Here is a 16,878-nt window from a genome sequence, read left to right on the forward strand (position 1 = left end):
AGAATAGTATGGCTGCCAGCAATACAGTTTTTCCAACAAACAAATCAAAATGTACGGTGATGTTGTTATTAGAGAGAATATTTGTACAGTTTAAGAGATATGACAGCTTTTTTCATGCCTCTGTTAATCCTGTCTTTATTTAACAATATAAATCCCAGATCAGCCATTTTGACTTCAATGCACCAGAACTGCAGTTGTCAGTCATACTGTAAAAAAAGGGTAAAATACAGCATCATACTTGCGTAAGTGCTGTGTTTGTGTAAGTTGTATAAGGTGCCATATGTCCTTTGTGACAACTATGATTATGACAGATATTAAGAGAGTACAGGGACCGCTCTGATCCTGGTGTCGTAGCTACAGACTGCAGACCAATAATGCCTGAAAATCTGTCCCATTTATTTAGAATAGTGATGGAAAAAAAACAAGTCACTGTTAACATATAGTGAGAGTTGCTTTTACCAATCTTGCTTGTAATTCTTGCTTTGTAACCCTTTGTGGAAAAACACCACACAAGTAGCAAAATGATCCATCCACAATATTAATAAAAGCTTTGGCAGATAATGTATCTATACATCCACTGGTATTCCTGGTGAACCATCCAATTTACTGAGGATGTAGTCCATTCACCAGAGATGCAATTTTCAAACTATGTGGACATTATTTAGGTTAAAAGTAACATGATTCACAAAGTTATTACAGTTGAGCCTGCAGGGAACATGGATGTTTAAATTCAAATGTTTTGACCCTAACTCTAGATGAAGCATCAGATTTATTGATCCTTTAAGAATCCTGAAAGTCTGTCATTATTTTAATGTGAATCTACAGTATCTGGTAGTTGTCAAGATGTCTCAGTCTGAAGTGGTGAACTAGTTGACTAACTCATCAGTGTCTGTTAGGTCAAAAGATATGAGGGTTTACAAAACCTATTCAACGTGAAGTGCCACCCCCATAGTTTCTCCAGAGATACAGCAAGTTTGAAAAGATGCTCTCTGTCGTCATTCTTGACTAGAGCAGGCAGTCTTACATTAGAAATGAGAAAACTTAACGTAAGCTTGCATGCATTATGACCACAAGGAGAACACTGAAACAATGATAAAAAGCTATTGGTTATTTATTTTACACACCTAACCAAGAGTAAACCTTGAGATTTCCTCAGTACAGGCAGCAGGGTGTTTTGAAACACATATAGATGGTAAAAGGTCTGCATTTATTCAACACTTTTCTGGTCTTGATGACCACTCAAAGTGCTATAGAGTAGAGTTTTGCCATTCAACCATCTACACACACCCACACACACACACCCACACACACACACACACACACACACACACACACACACACACACACACACACGCACACACACAGATTTATTGTAAGTTCTGTAACTTCTTCCAATTATTCATATTTATACTTACTATTTGCAACCTGTAATGTTAGCCGTGTTTTTTTTGTTGTACGCTAAGCAGAGGGAGGAGCATGGATCGCGTGCCAGGCAACAGTGAGAAGGGGCAGGGGCAAGATGGGGTTGTGCTCTGAACTGTCATATAATGCTCAGTAATTGACTCAAACTTAAAAAAAATTGACAATAACAAAAGAGTAAACCACCATAAAAAGGTGCGTAAACGCTATTTTGTATTTTAAAAAAGTACGCAAACTGTGTTTAGGTGCGTTTACCCCCCACTACTGCCCTGTCATGGTCTATTAAATTAAATGCAGCCATCAATTACCACAGAACCCACAATCCTTTTCTCATACTCAACCACCGGTCAGTCATCTGCGGTAAAGCTGTGGTGTTTGACAAAATCCAATGTGATGCCTGCTCAAACACATTCTTTCTTTTTGTATTTACGTTTTTCTAGTCTTGATGACCTCTCAAATCGCTTTACAGTAAAGTTTATTGCCATCCCCGCATTCACACACACATTCATGCAGCATAGGGCTGCACAATATGAGGGAAAACATGCGATATGTTGTTGAATATGACTTGCGATAAATACAAAAAGGCTTTAGTGAAGTCTTTCTGCTTTGGTTTCACTGCTAAAAATAGTCCCCATACAGTTACTGGTCTATGCAGACACGGGAAAAAAATTAGAAGAGCATTATTTCCATTCCAACAACATGGTTTTACTGAAAAATCCCACCTGGCTTTGGATGCAGGGACCACGGACAGCTCCACATCCCTAGGGAGACCAGACACAGCTCCACCATGTCCACTAACAGTGTTAATTTTGACTTTGATTTTAACTTGGTTGACCAAAGTGCTTTACAAAGTAAAAGGTACAACAAGAAATCAGCAACACGCAATACAAAGACGTTCTTAACTCGACAAGAAGGCCAAAGAAATAGATGTGTTTTTAACAATGATTTGAAGTGTGCTAGAGAGGGGGCAGATCTGCTACTCTTATCGAGTGGTAAGCTCCACAAGCTGATCTCAGCTCTTTAACTGGAGTGTGAACATGAAGGAGTTCATGATAAGTTAGGCAAGACAGTGCCAGTCCATTAAGAGTTTTAAGAGTAAACAATCCAATTTTGAAATCAATCCTGTTACGAACAGGAATACAGTGGAGGGAGCGCAACACAGGTGTTTAATGCTCTCTGTTTTTCTTTCCTGTCATGAGGCGAGCGGCAGCATTTTGGACGAGCTGCAGGCATTGATTAGATGACTGGTCTAAGCCCACATACAGAGAATTTCAGTAGTGAATTCGAGAGGTTATGAAGGCATGGATCACCCTCTCTAGATCTTTAGGTGGGAGATAGGCCTTTACCGTAGCTACAAGTCTCAACTGAAAGAAGCTACACCTAACAACAGAGGAAATCTGCTTGTCGAATTTAAAAACACTTTCAAAATGAACACCAAGACTCTTCACAGAGGAGTGAATATTAGGAGCTAGAGGGCCAAGGGTGCCCACATCCAGCAGTTCAGGGTCTCAAAACACAATGACCTCAGTCTTGTTTTTATTTAGTTTGAGGAAGTTTAAGGTCATCCATGACTTAATGTCATTTAGGCAGTCAAACAGGGGCTGCAGTGAACTGTAAAATTTAAGGGCAAGTATATTTGTACATCATCCGCAAAGCAATGGAAAGATACATCATATATCTCAAAAATGTATGCCAGGGGCAGCATATATAAGGAGATATATAGGATGGGGCCTATAAACAGAACCTTGAGGGACACCACATGTAAGTGGGGCCGTCCCAGAGGAGTAATCACCCAGGTGGACAGAGAAACTCCTATCTGTTAGGAAGGACTGAAACCACCTGAGTGCAGTACCTTTGATTCCTACACAATTACCCAAACGTGACAACAGGATTGATTGACAGTTAAAATCTGATAATTAAAAACTCTTTAAAGAGCTGTTCTGGACCAGTCAACATCATCATTCTGTACCTGAATGCTTGAAGCTACTGCCAAAGGTTTCCATTTTTCTAAAACTGTTTCCTTTGTTTAGTACATTTAACTGCCTTGGTTGCCATATTGCAGCTTAAAGGTAAACAACATTAACTTCCCTCTTCCTTAAATATTCTCTCATTATGCAGTCACAGGGTCATTTCTCCCCCAGACTGACACCTCCTCCTGGACAGAATAATTTCTTCTTGCCACAATTCTATTTTATGACTGAATCTCAATGAGCTTGAAAGGCTAGGCATGGTGTCTACACTGCATTTATATCCACTTGATATTTTGTACTCTGAGGTTAAATGTTAATTTCCTCTCAATTTTCTTGAAAGAGAAGTGGAGCAATTGATTCAACACAGGAAATGACACTCTTAAGGAGATGACAGGATTGTATTGTGTGTAAATGATTCAGTTTTGTGTGAAAGCTGCTGCAGAAGTAAAATTAGATCAATACTAACTCCACTAACTCATCCGTCAGAGTCTGCTGTCACCACTTCAGCCCTTTTCCTCGTCCACCAACTCCACTAAGGCATACATAATTACCTCAGTAATGACACTTAACAACAGCTGATTAGGATGGAGCCACACTGCAGCAACTTAGACTGAGAGAAGGAAAGGCACCACAAGGAAACAATATGTCAGTACTGTGCTGTGCAAGACATGTTGCATGTGCAACAATAAATTCAGTCTGTGAAAAAAATGAATTTACTGCAGCAGTGCCTGTGTGATACATTTATGTATGCATTTGTGCAAGTGAGGATTTGTGTCCTAGTTTTTTGTGTGCCGTGAGTGACAGCACATCTATTCTACTGTGTAGTTTTAATATATTGTGAGATTAAAAATCATGTCCCCTGGTACATAGAGTCCATACATCTTAAACCAATTCCCACAATTTCTAGGGAATAATCCAACATTTCCTCTTCCAACTTGTACAGAGCCCATTCTAAACAGGTATGTTTAGAATGGGCTGTTTACTTTGCTTGTGATTATGCTGGTTGCTGATTAATGAACTGGTTACTACAAAGACTGATTGTGTGCTCCATCCAGGACACACATCAATGGTGTACTGCAGCCACCCTAAACATCAATTGGAGTAAAGATTTTGAATAATCAACTTGTGTATGTCTTAAAGTTTGACAGAGCTTTAAAATAGTCACACCTTTTAGCTTTCTGCAACCAATACAGGTAAAGGTATATGAATGAACATTTACAAAAGAGTGTGAACATTTTTTTTTTAAAGTCTGAGCTTGTGCTACAGTATCACGTTCCGTATTGTGTTTTTATATTACAATCCAAATCATATCCATAATGTTAACTCCTCTTATGGACAGGCATATGGATGGACAGAGATGTGTGTCAGATGTCACCAACCACTTTGGAATTGAGGAATGTACTCGTCAATTTTGTTGATTAATAAGGCTTGAAGGGTTCTGATTGTTAAAATTGCCTTAATATCAGTTTTGGAAAATAAAATAAGGAAAACATCATCACTTCAGTCGTTGATAGATAGATCTGATCAGCAATTCCAACATGGCGCAGAGCCAGGGCAGCTGATCGATGACAGAGCGGTTCCTTAAACAGTCACCACCGAATAAACTATAAGTTTAAACTTACTGTAGCTGTCAACTGCATTAAAGGATGGCTCTAAGCAGCATTACAAACACTTCCTCTGGTTATACTGTGATTTTTTTGGTATTTATACAAAAGAAAATGACTGATGTCTGAAGGGAGCAGTAATGACTATTGTAATGATAGCAGTATTGCCAATAATAATAGTATATGTAAGTAGGCATATTGTATATCTAAGCAATCTAATTGTAATCATGCCACCACGATCCATGATCCGCGATGTGGCCGCAGCAAACAATAAAGCACAGGGACTCCGGGGATGTCTTCCAGTATTTTGTTATCCTAATACACCTCATGATGTCTCAGTTTCGGCTTTGGTTAATGGGACTTGTTAGTCTTGATGTTTGTTTGGCCGGAGTGTTGACCTTCTTTTTTCCCTCAACAACATGAACACAGAGGAAGAATGTAGATACATAATTAACTTCTTTCCATCATAAGAAAAATGTAATTGATGACATCAGTCCTTTATGATGATCTGGCAGATGTTATGCTTGTAAGTGCGGAATAGCCCTCAGATGGAATGTTTTTCCACTGAACGGTGCATAAGAATAACTCTGTGGTATACTGACACATGACCTGTTACCATTCTCTCAATTATTGACTCACTAACTGGGATATATACTGCTACATCAGCTCACCATGTGTCAGGATCTTTGGAGCCATCAGTAAATGTATATATAGTGAATCTGGATTGTCATTGTCTGAAAAATGATCACTGAGGCTGGGTAGTAATTTATGAAGGCGGTCAATTGGCAGATCAGCAGGCAGATTTCTCTGGGACTATCTACAACCCAGTTATAAAAGTTGGCTTCTGGGTCTGTGAGTGAGATGGCTGCATGGTGCTCTCGCCGAGCTAACTTTTTAAGGATGTTGCAAAACTGAAATCCCTCAACTTGTATGGAAAAAAAATAGATAACTTTAACAAATTAAACTGTGGCCTGATGGAGCCTGCATTGCCCTCTGAATCAAAACAAATGTTTTCATCTTTCTGAATCAGACCAAGCAAATATTGCACTCTCCCCCAGCATACACACACTGCCGCTGTTGCCTCCATTCAAACAGACATGAGCAGTTTGAAGCTTATCGGGTCCAGAATGGAGAGCAAGTTTCGGTCTCACTAATTCGCTTTCTAAAAGAACCGATATCATTCAGTCGGACCTCCTTGCACATTGCTGTTCCTGCCTGAAGAAGAGGAGGGGAGCAACACAATCAGCTTTCTGCAGCGTTAACTCCCTATATGGCTCTTTTCGCTGTCGACAAGCGGGGTCATGGAAATCGGAGGGCCAAAAGGATTTATTCCAAGTCTTCCGGTGATTAAACAAAAACCAGACAGGTCATATTCAGGCTACTCCGTTTTACTGAGGAGAAGGATATACTAGATGCTTACCAAGCTGTGGGCTCATCCCTCACCTACGGGAGTCATAAGCTGCTGCTGTTCGCTGATTATTCGCCACTCACCTAAAGATGTGAATGGCTTTCGCTCCCACGACGAGAGAGAATTCATGTAGGGGTTACCATAATCTGCTTTCCCACATCCTGAAGGCCTCTCCGCCTCTCTGTCCCCAATCCATCAGTGGATTCACCTTAAAGGGGACATAGCATGCAAATTCCACTTTGTTAGTGCTTCTACAGGTTAATGTGGGTATCTGGCATGTCTACCAACCACAAAACTCTGGGAAAAAACACTCGCGCGTTTTGTTATGGTTCCTCTAAGTCAGAAACGTCATGCTTGAGCGACTCGATTGAGCTTCCTGGGTTTTGTGTCGTAACAAGGCACTGGAAGTCTCCCTACATGGTCTTGGCCCCCCCGTCACGCTGGGTTTACACCGGAGGCTGCGAGGCTGCGAGGCTGCGAGGCAGCACAGCGCCGTTCCCAAGCGCGCAGCCGCCTGGCTGTTCACACGGGACGTGCATTTCTCCGCTGGTCAGCCCCATAGACTGTATATATAAAGTCAGCCCGCGATTCTGCTTTCTCCGCTTGTTGTTGTACCCGTTGAATGTCGGGGTTCGGGGGTAAATGATGGTCTTCATAGCCCCCCCCCCACCCCTCTCTTTCTCTCTCTGTCTGTCTGCTTGTGTGCTTGTAGTGGATGGGCAGAGGGGGACATTTAATTATGTGATTGGGAAAATTAAAACTCCAGGACAACAGAAGGGGAATACAAAGTATGGGATGCATATTTGATAATTTATATCGTTTAAAATCATGGGGGGAGAGGGGAGGGGGAGCTGGCTCATTAGCATTTAAAGGAACAGGCACTCAAAACAGGTCACTCTGTGGAGGGCTGTTTTAGACAGGGTAAAAAGGGTGCTGTTTTAAATGATCCTTGTGGTATTTTGACCAAAGTATGTTACAGACATTTCATTAAGACCCCAAGGAACCATATCAACTTGTGGTAAAATGGGCATGCTATGTCCCCTTTAAGATATGTATGCACACGTTCACTCACAAATCCTCATGGGCTCTACAAACTCATGCATAACAGTTAGACCAGGGGTCTTCAACGTTTTTCAGGCCAAGGACCCCCAAACTGATGGAGAGATGGAGCAGGGACCCCCTACTATATATATTGTATAAAATTGTGTTTTTATACACAATTTTAAGAGGTCCTCCTCTTTGTGTACAGGAGGCTTGGAGGGACAGGTCTAGGCTAGTCTTGTGCTGTGAGTGAACCAGTGCCCAGCTTGAGAGAGCTCCTGTGTGTCGCTGAATGTGTGCATTGCTGACTGAAAGATAACGTCTTCTGCCTCCATTTATCCGTTCGCTACAATATGTTGGATTCATGTTAATGTGTATTTAAAGACATTAAAATTTGTGGAAAAATATTTGTTTTCCTTTTTCACGGCTCCAGACAAACTTTTTACATTGGTTGCACCTGTGCAACTTTGATTTAGGTGCAGCAGCACATAATTTAGGTGTACCCAAAGTTTTCCACTGCGCCGATTAGATTCTTCACTGAATTCTGTCCTAATTTGCTTTCCTCTCTTTCTCTGTTTCTTCCTCTTATCTGGACCCTCCCTTCTCTCTTTAATGCTCCATATTTCACACAGATATATGGTAATCATTTAGAGATTTAGTGATCCCCTAGATGCTCAAATATCCCTGCCAGCTGAATTAAACTTCACTGGAAGTTTGCCTCTTGAAGAGGCCAATACGAATATCAAGTCAAAATACAAATGAGTCCTTACTTTAATAAATTCATATGGCAGCATCCAGAAAGCTCGACTGGCAAGCTATCGTTTTGTATTGCTTGTTTGAAGAAGTAAAAGCCATTTCACATGGAGAAAGTATACATGGAAAAATCGAGGAGCTGCAGAAAATAATTTGAAAATAACAATTGTTACTACCCAAACATGACGACTGGTGAGAGTTAAAGGAATAGACGGCTCAATAGAGACTCTCTCAGCCTGGCCCCAGTGCTAAAGAGGTACTTGGGGTTATGATTTTCTTCTATTAATGATGAATATTTGGAGGTTCTGACATCTTAAAGGGCTTATATGTTATTCGACTCTTTCCAAGTTAGACGAGATTCTTCTAGTTTGTCCTCTATAGGTAGAATGTCACTTCCTTTCCAACTTTGGCTGCTTTAAAATGTATGTTTGTGACTTGTACCATTGAGATAGTTTTTACGCAGTGAGGCTTCTGCTTTGAGAACATGGCCTTCAGCTTGTGTGGGAGTAAAGTAGAAATGGCAGTACAATCTGGGAATTCTTCATCTGACATTTGCATTCATACTGTTTTCGATCCAGCATCTGTAGTTTTTTTAATGTGTGTGCCCTACACCATGTTTGCCCTTATTCTAACTTCAAGGATATCTAATCAAATCAACAGATCGTGACTTATCCTAACCATTTCTAGGCTACATAATGGTTTGAACACAAACTCAGACTGACAAAGTTGTTATTTGTGGGTATGAAGATATTGCAGAGCAGTAAGACTGGTTTTGGGCAGGCCTTTCAGGGAAAATGGTGAAAAAGCATGGGACTTTGATCCTATCAGAGATTTATGTGAAAATTTCCCTTCCAGATTTGGCTATTTGCATTCAAATAGGACACAATGATGGCACTAATATGCTTTTTGGCGTATACCGTGTCCTTAATATTCTACATTGACCATACACTTAAAGGCTTTGTCCTAGTCTTGATTTAAGTAACCTGCTTTCATTGTACAACAAACCAATAAACTTTATCACCAATTGAGGATCATACCATTTCCACTCACAGTCCAGGTTAAGGTATTGGACCTCTTTGACAAACTGCTGTTTTCACTCTTATTAATTGGGTAGAGTTACAGCTCTATGTATGTATATACTGTATATGGATCTAATTGCACATCTCTCTGCGGGTGGTGGTCAGTCTCTGTATGAGAGCATTAAAAAGAAGAATAAAAGCTCACTGGAGAGTTCACACTGACCTGAAAGTGGTGTCTGCTCATTCAGCACATCTTAAGTATTGGATATTGACCTATTTAAAGGTACATCTTCGATCAACTAAACATTTTAATTACTGGGAACGAGGACTCTCAAAGCATTGATGAAGATTTCATTCAGATAGTGCCAGACCAATAAGAAGAGTATTTGTTAATAAAGGACTCTTTAACCAAATTCCCTGTCATTTACTTATTTGTCTTTATCAAACCATTCTTTAACCATGCAAAGGTACAGAACAAGATACAAGAGAAAGACCAAGAAACAATGCTCATGTTTTTGTTGGTTGTTTCCTCCCACCCTATCTCAGGGTGATAGACACAACAAAAAAGGGCAAAAATACACAGAGGGAAAGAAAAACAAACAAAACAAAAAACTGTTAAATTAAATAATGAATAATTAAAGGTGGAAAAAACCCCACAAAGGATACAGAGAAAATAAATAAATAAATAAAAATAAACCTGTCTCAGTGCTCAGCCATCCAACTCCTCAGGTACCACATTCAGAGAGTCTATGAGGGACAATAAAGGGTTCCAAACATTGTCAAATTTCTTCAGGGAGCCTCTAAGAGAAAACCTTAACCTCTCCAGCTTTAGATCATGCAGAACCTCTTCGATCCACCGATCATAAGATTGGGGCAAAACGTTCTTCCAGTTTAAAAGAATTGGACGCCTGGCCACAAGGGTGCAGAAAGCCATGGCATTTTTCACCACCACCAACTCTGGAGTGCTGGAGCTAAGTGCATTTAATTTAAAAGTCTTGGTTTTTGTGGAAGGATTGTCTCCCCAACATGAAGCCTGTTTGATCTGATGAAATGATCCCTGGTAAAACATGCTGGAGGCAGAGGGCTAAAATCTACATTTAGTAGTGATATGGGTCTAAAGCTAAAAACACATCCACTCAATATCAGACTGTTTGCCTATGTAACGTACTAGGATCAGAGCATGAGGGCCTGCTGTTGCATACTGAAGTCCGATGGCTCTCGCAGGGAAATGTTCTGAGCCTCCTGTATGAGCTGCGAGACGAGGTGCGCATATTTCTGATGTAACATGGATCCCAGCTCGTTGACCACTTCACTGACCCTGACTGGTTAACAAGGCTGGCTGAAAAACTCAACGGACTTAATCGGGCACTGCAAGGTGAAAAAACAAGCATCTTGTCAATGAATGATAAAATCTGCGCATTCAAGAGGAAACTCGAGCGCTGGTCAGCGCGAGTGAAAATGGGTAGGCTCGATATGTTTTCTGAGCTGAATGAATGAGTGTCAATACAGTGAAGAAGTCTATCACAACGCACCTTCAGTCCCTCCTGGAACACTTTAACAAGTATTTTCCTGAGGAAACTGCTCCAGAGCAATATGACTGGATAAGATCACCATTCACTGTTACGAGGGCATATCATCTGACATCCGACCTGGAGGACGCATTGGTTGAACTGTCAAGTGACCGAACCTTACAGGCAGAGAAAAAGGTCTATTTGAGAATATGAGTGGTGGACGTGTGGAAAAAAAAGAGAATGTTTTTTTGTCTGTGAATTTACGCCTCCACAGATCAGACAGGCCCAGCTCACTCGCAATGGAAGTTAGTAACTTAGCAGAGTTGGTAAGGGAATGTGATCTGGTAGAGGATCTGTCTAAATCAGCATCTTGTACAAAATTGAAATCCCCCCAATGATGATGTGGTAGGTCTCAATATTGGGAATAGAAGTAAAGAGCCTGGAGATAAATTGCTCATCATCCTAGTTAGCTGTATAGATGCTTGCAAAACCAAGCTGAGTATTGCACAGCCTGCCTGATATGATAACAAACTGACCAGTGGTGTCAGTTAAAGTGTTTTCTGGTTCCAATAAAATGCCACTACGAATTAGAATTGCAGCACCCCTGGCTCTAGCACTGAACTTTGAGTGATATAAATGACTGAACCTGCCCCTTTTAATACGCAAAATCTCATCACAGCGGAGATGTGTCTCCTGCAAAAACACTACGTCTCCTCTTAGATCCTGATGGTTTGACATAATCTTATTTATTTCAGTTGCCCGATTTGCCCCTTTAACATTCCAGGATATGAAACGAATGTTATTCATAGATGACATGTTCTTATCTATCATCCATATGGCACTGAGTCAGTTTCTTGATTGTGTAATCCAATATCTGAGTGTTGAGGCAAAAGAAAAAAAAAAGAGAAAAAAAGGAAATAAAGAAAAGAGAGAGACAACAACTCGCCCCCCCACCCGATTAGCTGGTTTATTTTAAGAGTTTGTGTATCAGCAACACCAGGATTCTGCTGTTCTGCTGCTCCCCTAACTATATGGTTGACGGTTTGTCAATTGTTGTCTGAAAGCCATGGAGGAAATCAGTAAGAGTTTAAACCACATAAAAGCTCAATTCTGGAAAACAAAGTGGCCAATACCTCGATAATAGGAGGAAAGAGAGAGTGATATTGTTGTCAGAGCTTTATTAATATACAACCAAGCAATTCAATTCTTCCTGTTTATCAATTACACCCAAACCAGATAGAGCTGACAGGCAGTTCCCGGATTAATTACTGACGACAATTAGTTCTGTAGAGAGAAGGAACTTAGACAAGCAAACACCACACTAACACAGTGTTGTTGAACTCACTCAGGCTCTCCTCCTCAGAGACACAAGAGATTGCAGCACAAAGACTGAATGTTTCCAGGAATGCCGTGGTTTTATTTGAAGTTCGTGGTGCAGATGTTGATGATGCAGATGATGGTGCGGAGACTGACTAAGACTGTCTCAATTGTGTGAGTCTACCCACAAAAAAAAACATGTGGAGTGCAGCTTAAGCGTGATATTTGTTGCTAGATATTCTTAAGTACATGTGTAAACAAATCAAAGTGCAAAATCTGTCAATGTGAACAATGTAGCTGGTTGAACACGTGGCTTAATCAGACCTGCAGGATGCCTCCATTTGCTAATCAGAGTGTGTAGTAACATTCAACAGCTGGGACAGGGAGTAGATTAGATAGCACACATGTTATGAACCTTCCAACGACAAGGCTGGCCTGTCTCAAAGCACCCAAACAAAGTGCCAAAATGACTGCATCTGACATCAGATAATCTCCCTCTCTGTCATTACAGGCAGTAATATGCTCAGATCAAGCTGTACAAGAGTCCTGCATCGGGTCGGGTACCCGCCGGGTAACCTGCAATAACCATGTGTAACGGGTAAAAAATATATATGTAAATTCATGGGCACGGGTAAAAGTGAACTAAATGCAGGCGGATCGCGGGTGAGAACAAAAATATGTGGTTGCTGTTATTTTTTAAATTGATATCTGTGATGAAAAGTCTAATGAGCCACTGGAAAAATGTTTTACTGTTAAAGCCTGCGACACAGCTTGACCCACACACATAGACTTTATTTTGACGTCACTGATGCGACAGCGATGTAGGCTTGCTGCTAGCTAGTAGATCAGAATGGATGACATAAAGACAAAAATAGTCAGTGGTGAATACCAAATTGTGGACAACACATCGTCGAGAGCCTAGTCTGATGTTTAAATTTGGTATCATCAAAGACTACGGGCCCGAGTGTACCACCCCCGGAGAAGGGACCCCGTCCCCTATCAACAGGTGAGGACTTAGCCGACGTGGAGGACTCTAGCTCTACATGGATTTCAAAACATCCAAGGAGGATCCTTTCGATGTTTTGTGTTGGTGGAATGAGCACCCTACAATGTTTCCTAACCTGGCAGTGATCGTACGGAATGTGCTCGACATCCCGGCTTCGAGCACAGCCAGCGAAAGAGACTTTTCCACAGCTGGGTTTGTGATTCAATAACGCAGAACCCAGCTTAAACCAGGGACTGTTGACGATATTCTGTTTCGGCACAGCAACCTCATTCTCAAGAGCAATGACACGTCAGCATGAGAATAGTGAATAGTGGCATGGTTGTTTATTGATTCTGCCACATTAGCTGCTGTTAATTATAATTTGAAATTCTTGTTTCTACATTTTTAAATGTCGCAAGTAAAAATGAAGCGCTTTGAACTGAGTGACTTTTTAGCGTCTGTGTTTAATCACGGGTGAGTCGCGGGTCTAATATTAATGAGTCTGGGGGGTCCGGATTTGAGTTAGAGGTAATTGCGGGTAACGGGTCGGTTCTGGTTCTGAGTTTTGCTGGTGCGGGAAAAAAAAAACTGAACCGGTGCAGGACTCAGACCTGTACTGCCCAACCAACTATCATTATTATAAATCAAATTACGGTTATTGTTGCTATCATTGAAAGCTGCTGCTGTCATCGCTACTGTTATTGTTAATAACATTATCGCATCTTTAAAAGCCACTGTTGGACACATGTAACTTCGGTGGGTAGATTGAGGTGAAGACTTTCATTCTAGCATAAATCAATTCCATTTAGATTTTTCTATTAAGTGTAAAAGCAAATCATCAGTATGTTGTTCATTTTGTCCACCAGCCTAACATGGTGAGAAGTAATGAACATTTCTGCCCCTATGGGCTGGAAGAGAGGAGGACTTGGCAGCGCATGTAATTCAACATTTTATCTGTGGCTTTGTTGCAAAGTGCTAATTGCTGTGGTGTTTCTGCACTGACTGCCTTCCTGTACAGAAGCAATAATGACGGTGGCAGCTACATTAAAGACAATGGCACTGATTGTTGACACTCTAACAAATTGAGTCTTTTTTGTGCAGGTAAAGCAGATTATGGAGGAAGCAGTGACTAAGAAATTTGTCCACGAAGACAGCAGCCACATCATTGCTCTATGTAGTAAGTGCACTCTTCTCTTTTTCTCTGGACACACACACACATACACACAGACTGTCTGTCTCTCTTTCGCTCTCTGTCTTACACACACACTTGTTGAACTCCTCAGCAGGTCACTCTGTGCTGCTTCTCCATCAAGGACACTCCGTGATGTCACTGCCCCTGTGACTATGCTGCTGCATCAATGGAAAGTTAATCACAGAGGAGCTAATGGAAACCAATTTCATACACAAGCTTTCTAAGCCCTAGACGTATGTGCGTGTGGGTTTGTGCATGTATGTGCGTAAGTGTGTGCGTGTCACCGCCTCTGTGCTGAATATTCTTGTATATTCAGATCAGCCAATGACTAGCTGCACAATGGACGCTTCTAGTCCGTTTCTTGGGGTTGATACACATACCTTAAAACGATAAGAAACTAGAGATTTTTCAAATACTTACTTTTTTACTGTTCAAAGAATCTGAGATCATATTTTTATATTCTGGGATCAGGATAGATAAAAAGTATAAAGCTATGATTTCTATCCAGAAACAAATTATGACTTACTTTATCACCTTAACTTCTGTTTCTGTAACCAGGCATAAATATTGTAGTAGCCCATAGTGTCCCTGTCTGCACATATGAGTTGTTGAGACTTAAGTCACATCGTCACTATTGATTTCTTCTTCGTTGCTGTCTTCTTCTTATGATAATTCGAGTTTAAACTTTATTTGCACAGGATAACTATTAACTGGAGAGAACCATTGATTAAAAGAAAACTTTGGGAAGGATCCCTCTCTACACCTTGTTAGTTGTTATAAGAGACATGTTCATATAAACTTAGGCAAAGTATAAATTCCCAGGATTATAGCATCATTGGGACATCGTGCTTTGCTTGTAACAATAGATTATCAAAAAGCTCCCATTCCCATCTAGGTTACCTTTGGCATGTTTGCTTTTCATTTTAAATAACATATACTGTAATAGAATACTTTATCCATACCATACACTCCTCCTTTGAAAGTATTATTTTATAATATCTATTCAGTGTGGATTAACTTTATCTCTTTAGCTTTTAATAGAATCTGGAATGGTATTATATGGTATAGTATTTCATGCTACATGGTATGGTTTATATATTATATGGTATGGTATATGTATGGTAGAGGTGTGAAAATGTATTGCGTTTTCTGCTACTATCATTTTACCTACGCTGCTTCAGAATCAGGACAGACGCACATTATAGATGCAATCCTCACAATATACACCAACACTAATCAGAAGTTATAATGACACATACAGTACTTGATTTTACTTTGTTTAATTGTTCTACAATTAATTAGGCACATATTCAAACACATTGAAAAACATTCCAACATACTGTTCACACCCAGTTCACTTGCCCCACACTACATGAGATGAGACGTGATGTGCACACCCAGGACATTAGGGTTAAGTGACCCGAACGATCCAGATTCATGATCAGACACCATCGATTAATAAATAAGTGTGATTGTCAGTCAAACACACACACACACACACACACACACACACACACACACACACACACACACACACACACACACACACACACACACACACACACACACACCTATGGGCACAATAATTTCGGGTTCAGTATCTTGCCCAAGACTGGGATCGACCCACAGAACGTCTGGTCGCAGGATGACCGTATGTATATGTATGGTATGATAAGGTATAGTATATGGTATAGGTGTTGTATATGTGTATGGTATGGCCCTATGGCCCCATGAGAGATAATTCATACTTGGTCTCACACACAGCATTATAAACTCACACACACACCAGTATACTCTTGTACCATTACACTCTTGGCCTGTCCACTTTTATTCACTATCATACACACAACGCTGATCTCTCTTGCACAGAGATATTATGTTTGAATTTTTGGGATTATTTAACAGAATAATAGCACATGTAAGAGACATTAATAGTACATGTGAATTTAAGTAACCACGCTAGCGTGATTAGCTGCCGCTGCTCTCCGGTTCCTTTTCTGTTTATTGCTTCACTGTTTTTTAAACTGACTTTGCAATTAATCTCCACCGACTTTTGCAATGTTGTAATCTGCCTTGGTCATACCAACTATCGATCAGATTATCTGTGGTGTGTGTTCTGACTACCATTACCTGTTTGCGGGTCGGCTCCAACTCCAAACGTGGCTGCTTGCGCCATCCGGAGCCCTCCTCTGGTCTAGCCGGTCGGGAAGTCGGCCACAGTGTCTTAGCCAGCCTAGCTAGGTCGGCTAACGTCAACGTCAAACACAACCACACTAATGTCAATTTCGGATTGTTAAACATCCGCTCACTTACGAGCAAGGGTCATCTCCTTCAGGATCTTCTGAATGATTGTAAGTTTGACTTCTTGTGTTTGACTGAAACATGGCAACAACCTAATGACTTTTCACAACTGAATGAAACTACTCCTCCAGGTTTGTTTACATCTGTCAGCCCCGTGCCTCCAGCCGAGGGGGAGGTCTCCCAATAATCTACCGCGAGAACTGGAAAGTCTCGCCTGTGTCTGTACCTGCTTTTCTCTCATTTGAATCTATTGTATCACACCTGAATGGGCCTACCCCTACTGTGGTCGCAATTGTTTATCGTCCACCCAAGCTAAATAAGGACTTTTTAAATGAATTTGTTACTTTCCTCACCCATA

At 40.8% G+C, this 16,878-nt stretch overlaps 1 protein-coding gene across 5 annotated transcripts in view; it reads left to right on the forward strand.

Annotated features, from left to right (window-relative positions):
• Nucleotides 1-16,878, forward strand: part of sgsm2 (small G protein signaling modulator 2) — a 103,737-nt gene that overhangs the window by 3,051 nt on the left and 83,808 nt on the right. For all 5 annotated transcript variants that reach the window (XM_035153446.1, XM_035153448.1, XM_035153451.1 and 2 more), the window contains exon 2: nucleotides 14,129-14,204. In XM_035153446.1, coding sequence (XP_035009337.1) covers nucleotides 14,129-14,204 — 76 coding nt within the window. The remainder of the gene's footprint in view (nucleotides 1-14,128; nucleotides 14,205-16,878) is intronic.

The sequence above is a fragment of the Hippoglossus stenolepis genome, chromosome 4 (genome assembly GCF_022539355.2).
Source record: "Hippoglossus stenolepis isolate QCI-W04-F060 chromosome 4, HSTE1.2, whole genome shotgun sequence".
NCBI classification, from domain to species: Eukaryota; Metazoa; Chordata; class Actinopteri; order Pleuronectiformes; family Pleuronectidae; genus Hippoglossus; species Hippoglossus stenolepis.